Here is a 6296-nt window from a genome sequence, read left to right as displayed (position 1 = left end):
TTTTCTTTGACTTTTTTGATGTAGTAGGTATTATTGTGACTTGTTCATAAGCACTGCCAACACCTATTTTGAAGATGTTTAAAAAGAAGTTTACAATATTATAGAAATCTGGTAGTCGCATTGATAAAAGTATGAAAAGGCCGGGCTAAACCTTTTTATTTTTGGATAGTAGTACTCCAAGCCTGAAGGAGACATTGCATCAACTAGTGTGGAATCAATTTACTTTGTTTATGGGCAATCAAATAACTACAGTTACTACAATTTACCACATGAATGTTATAGAGTTTTTGCCAATTTGGTAAACATACATAGGGTCATATTGAACAGAAATAATTTTCCTTTCCCAGCAACTAATAAAAAAGGAAATAACTTGGAACCATAATCAAGTACCTTTTCATCATCATCATCATCATCTTTCACAATCCAATTGAGTTTTGGAATATAAGAAAAGGCTACACAATTCATATAGATATTGAGAAGTATATGAAAGTATGCATACAGCTTGTCATGTATTATGTCCAGTTGTACAAACATTTTATACTCAAAGCATGTTTAACTTTTATTGTTCCAGATACAATTGTAATTTTGGAAATTTTGTAATTTTCAATTTGCCATGGATGGTATCTTTCTTTTAAAACGAACTGCTGAATATATATGTATAAAGGAAAAAAAAATTGTAAAGTCATAGTCAAAAGGGAAATATGAGCTAAAGTGAAATAAAATTTTAAAAATTTACATTTATAATTAAGGGCGCTTGAAGACACAACTACCATACCAGTAGAAGGCCAATCTGTATAATATATTATATATTCTTTATTTGCACAAGACATACATCTTATGGCATAGGTTATTACATATAAATATAGCAATTTTGAAATAATGGTATGGTACATGAACATGTGAAGTTCATTGATAATGTATATAAAATAAAATTTTACTAACAGGCGAAGAAACCAGAGAAATTTTTCTTAATTATCATGAATATTGAAATCTAGATGGAGATACTTCCCCAAATTACACAGTTCTTTAAAATTTTGAACACTTAATAATTGTATAAATTTGTATACAGAAGGTTTTTTTCAATAATATTTCTTAATATATTTTACTCGGATTTCTCTATACTGCTGACATTTCAAAACAAAATGGAATTCATCTTCAATATCTGAACAAAATTTACATAAGTGTCTTTCTTTTGGTACATTAGTGTGTCGTCCACTTTCAATTGCAAGTCTATGAGTATAAAACTAGTAGATCTGAGACATGGTTCATCCTTTTTCAGTTATTTGAGAAAATAAAGATAGAGAAGACATGTATTCTTAGAGGGGGCGTGTGTGTAGAGAGAGGGTGTATAGAGCATACTGTATGCAATATAGAGAATGCATAACGTTCATACATACAGACTGTATATGTATATGATCCTACAACAGTGATTTGTGCAGTGGTGAATAATGAAGCATGGGTGACAATATAACATAAACTGATATATACACACACAATGTTTATCTTAATTAATGCTTAATGAGATATGACGGTTTTGACGATAGATCGTAAATATAGAGTAGAAATATACTAAATAATAAATTGGGGAGAAGTACCTGGGTGTATTGGAACGTGTACTATGATACTATCTTCTATCCCCGCGCGTATAATTTATCCATTCCGCGGCAAATGTTTAAGGCATACATAGGAAGTGTCCAAAGTCATTTTATTTTCAACGTAAAATATTTCTTGCCAGTGACCTATGAGTTTTAAACTTTGTAAAAAATGTTACTCAGTAGTAATAAATTGATATAATGAGACAAAGGAATTAAGTGGGTGAAATGACATAACAACTGCTTCAAGTATTCAATTTTTAATGGGAATACGTTTTGAGTTAATCCCACGGCTAAGGTGGCATCCATGTTTGATACCCAACGTTGTGCGCGGAAAAAAATTTAATATGTACTTCTAATTGGTGAAGAAATTCTTTACCGGTAGATAATAAGTAAAAATGTTACAAGTTAAATATGACTTTGATTTCTTTATATAAATATAAAAATATATATATATTTTTACACAGTGGCATGTGAATATGATAAATGATTTTTTTTTCATAAGCCGTATGTATTGTAAATGTAGAATTGTATATGATCAAAATTCAATTTCGGGGACTAAAACATACCCAAAAGTTGAAAGAAAAGGATAGGGCTGGTTTTTTTCTCGTTTTTTTTTTTTATCTCATGGGGGAGTTTAAAGGGGCATGGTCACCATTTTTGGTCAAAAATTATTTTCCCGATTTTAATGTTTACAATGCTTTGAACAGTAAGGCATTTTAAATATGCACTTAAAATTTAAGTATCATTGGTTGAGTTATAAGCGAGTTACAGAGCTTGCAATTTTTTGCTATGTAAACAAAGCTTTTGTTTACATTTTGAACGTTAAAGTGAACGCTCCAGTTTTAGACCAAAAATGAATGTGGTAAACGTTAAGATCTGTTTATTTAAGCTTAAAATGAATAAGAAGATGGGAAAATTAGCTTGAATAAGAACTTTTACCGGTATATTAAACTAATGTAAACAAAAACAGGACACGAGCCTTGTTTACATGAAAAAGAATTGTGAGCCCTGTATCTTGCTTATAATTAACTTCACTACTGGTTCTCCAATTTCATTTTGTCATCGGAAATGTATTTCTAAAGCATTGTACATCATTAAAACAGAAAAATAGAATTTGACCAAAATCGTGACAATGCCCCTTTAAGAAAGAGAATTAGCATGAGTGTTTTAATTTGAAGCTACATGCATTCTTATCGATACATGTATGTTTAGCCATGAAAATATTTCCATAATAAGAATAATAATTTTAGCATAGTTTGAAGCAATAATACGTCTACATGAAAGAAGAGAAGCACTACAAATTGGAAGTGTTTAAATAGAGTGGCGCAGCGCATGGCGTGTTATTCGTTGATTTAATTTTGTCAGCGCCCAACCCACACACCAATCTAAAATGTCAGGACGTGGTAAAGGAGGCAAAGTGAAGGGAAAGGCAAAGAGCCGATCTTCCCGTGCCGGACTACAGTTTCCCGTTGGTCGTATCCACCGTCTGCTGAGGAAGGGCAACTACGCCGAGAGAGTGGGAGCCGGTGCCCCAGTGTATCTGGCCGCTGTCCTTGAGTACTTGGCCGCTGAAGTGTTGGAGTTGGCAGGCAACGCAGCCCGTGACAACAAGAAAACCAGAATCATCCCCCGTCATCTGCAGCTTGCTATCCGCAACGACGAGGAGTTGAACAAACTTCTGTCCGGTGTGACCATCGCACAGGGTGGTGTTTTGCCCAACATCCAGGCCGTGCTCCTCCCCAAGAAGACCCAGAAGCCAGCCGCCAAGTAAAAAGTCAGCCCTGTCGACTTGACTTGTCTGTACCAAACGGCCGTTTTCACGGCCACCCATATTTTTCGAAAAGATGTCTCTATAGCATGTAATTAAGCACACATGTACAATGCAGATACCCATTACACGTTTATTGAATGCATTGCCACACACCGTCAACCTCTTACATAAATTTCTATTCATGTTCAATTAATATCCAATTTGATGTTGTTCCAACGCTCTCAAATGCTAAACACAAATTTAATTTATATCAGTTACCCCTCAAAAATACATTAGTGTGTGAAAAAATTAAAATTTGAGCTCAAATCTCGATCATGCTCATTGGTTAAACTAGTGATATAAATGCATGCATAATGTTAGAATGATATGTACTTGAACAATTGCGACATCCGATTCTGATTTTATACAGTGTTTCATGGGGGAGATTATGTGTGCGTTATTTTATTATTATTATTATTATTAATATTCTTTTTCTATTTGAATTGATATCAAAACGGTGAATGTACTTTCACCTACGTATGCATGGTCTGCGCATTACAAATTAAGGTCTAAGTAAGATGTGCACACGTGAAAACTGCAGTTTTGGCAATGTTTTCATGATTGCACAAATGAACTAATTATTTATTCACGTCATTCATCACCCGTTTTTTTTCCCAATTCATGATCAACTACTACCTTAGTATATCTATATTTATGTTGATATGCTTTTTGACTGTATGTGCATTTGTTAACATAACGCCGTTTTCTTGCACGTACTATACTGTACATCGCACTTCGCGTAAAGTAGATAATGTAATTCAATTTTCTTTATTTTTCAAAAAATCCTATGACTTTTGCCAATGAATATTTTGATATTATTATTAAAGTGACGACTTTTTCTTTCTTTTTTTATTTTATTTATTTGTTTTTCTTTCTGACAACTTTAAAAATTTATAATTCTCTCTTGCTCTTGTTCTGTGTATCGTGTGTTTCTGGGTGTATGGACCTGGTGTGAATTTCATTAAAAAGAAGATATGTATGGGCCTTCTACACAATAGACGATATACAATACACTTATGTCTGTATGTTGGACGTTAAAAAAATGTAATTTTCTGTGAATAATTATCAATTTTAAAGACATTGCGTGACTTTATCGGCATTTGGAGTTGGAATTTGCTACTCTGTCCTACGTTTTCCTTTCATTTGAGTTCCTTTAGCGGAGAATTTACGTAAAATATGCAGATGATATGGTAGGGATATATCCACACAATGTGATTTTCATAAAATAGGTGCAATCGGTACTCATTAAACGGCGCAGCAAGGATGTAAACATCGGCATCAAAACACACATCGATTCTACTATGCATATGCGCTTCGATTTTAAGGGATGTTTTCGAGGACGTCCGCGCCCGCTGTAAACAAAAGCAGCGAGAGCGTGAGACTTCACTATTTCCTCGTATTAGTTCGCAGTGAATTGTACAGCGTTTTCGTTTCGTCCGAAGCCATGGCAGACACAGCAACCACAACCCCAGTCAAGAAGAAGGTTACTAAGCCTAAGGTACCTGCAGCACACCCCAAGTACGTTGACATGATCAGGGCCGCCTTGGAATCCCTGAAAGAGCGTGGTGGATCTTCCAGACAGGCCATTCTGAAGTACATAATGGCCAACTTTAAAGTGGGAAACGACGTCAACCCCATTAATGTCCACCTTAAAATGGCACTCAAGAACGGAGTGAAGAAAGGCGCTCTGAAACAAGCCAAAGGAACAGGCGCCACTGGCTCTTTCAAGTTAGGAGACAAGCCAAAGACAGAGAAAAAACCAAAGGCGAAGAAAGTCACCAAACCCAAGGCAGCCAAACCAAAGAAGGCCACAGCTTTTAAGCCCAGGAAGGCGGCAGGGGAGAAAAAGACTGCTGAGAAGAAGAAGAAGTCCCCCAAGAAAGCAGCTGGACCTAAGAAAGTTAAGACACCCAAGAAGAAGACGGCAGCCAAATCCCCTAAGAAGGCAGCAGCCAAGCCAAAGAAGGCCAAGACTCCGAAAAAAGCAGCAGCAGCCAAGCCAAAGAAAGCCAAGACTCCCAAGAAGACAGCAGCTAAAAAATAAGCAATCATAGCATCATTGCAGATTGCAAACCTTCAACAAAAGCCCTTTTCAGGGCTACCAATATTTTTCGAAAAGATGTCTTAATTACAAATGCAAGTTGCAAAGAAACATGCAAGTACAATGAATTCATATACACTTTATACAGGTACATTAAGCCCCTTCTAGTTTTTCTGTGATAATGTGTTATTACATATCATTAATTCATATCTGACTATGGTATGGTTCAGAAGGGGGGGGGGGGGGCATTAACAACACAAACTCACAAATAAGATATTAAAAAGGAGATATAAGCAAATTGTAAATGAGTAACATGGCAAGGGTTTGTAATGCAAGGTGCATGCTTTTTTCATAATGTTCACGGCTACAGACCAGAGTATGAATAGTCGAGTAGTAAAATTTACAGGAGTAGTAATGAAGATTTGAAAGAAAAATTATGGGTGGGGGGTGAGATGAGAGAAAAAACAAACACCAAACATAGCTATGAATGTGTGTTTTTTTTTTTATTTTGCTCCTGCAACTAACTGCATGATATTGATTGAGGTCTGTTTAGTGAATACACTAAAAAAAAATACATGCATTTACATTATTCAAATCCAACATTTATAAGGCTAAGCAATATGAGTACAACAAATAATGTACATCATTCATATATGATGTAGACTAACTAGAAAGTGGGTTGATACACATTATCATAAGATTAGTGATGTTGAATTCTGATTGAAAGGAAACATGCGGAGAGAGAGAGAGAGAGAGAGAGAGAGAGAGAGAGAGAGAGAACAAACATGCATTTTTTTTATCATTATTTTATTATGATCCTACTCTGGTTACATTATTCTTTCTTTCTTTC

At 35.1% G+C, this 6296-nt stretch overlaps 2 protein-coding genes across 2 annotated transcripts; both read left to right on the top strand.

The window, feature by feature from the left end:
- The first annotated feature begins 2927 nt into the window (after nucleotides 1–2927).
- On the top strand, nucleotides 2928–3448 carry LOC128191663 (histone H2A-like). The gene has a single exon (XM_052863846.1). The coding sequence runs from the start codon at nucleotides 2986–2988 to the stop codon at nucleotides 3364–3366; it is 381 nt and encodes a 126-aa protein (XP_052719806.1). The 5' UTR covers nucleotides 2928–2985; the 3' UTR covers nucleotides 3367–3448.
- A 942-nt stretch (nucleotides 3449–4390) lies between these two features.
- Nucleotides 4391–5614, top strand: LOC128157095 (histone H1-delta-like). The gene has a single exon (XM_052819464.1). The coding sequence runs from the start codon at nucleotides 4733–4735 to the stop codon at nucleotides 5447–5449; it is 717 nt and encodes a 238-aa protein (XP_052675424.1). The 5' UTR covers nucleotides 4391–4732; the 3' UTR covers nucleotides 5450–5614.
- The last annotated feature ends 682 nt before the right edge of the window (nucleotides 5615–6296 follow it).

The sequence above is a fragment of the Crassostrea angulata genome, chromosome 7 (genome assembly GCF_025612915.1).
Source record: "Crassostrea angulata isolate pt1a10 chromosome 7, ASM2561291v2, whole genome shotgun sequence".
In the NCBI taxonomy this organism is placed as follows: Eukaryota; Metazoa; Mollusca; class Bivalvia; order Ostreida; family Ostreidae; genus Magallana; species Magallana angulata.
The sequence above is the reverse complement of the archived record's forward strand: the minus strand, read 5'-3'. Positions and strand labels throughout refer to the sequence as shown.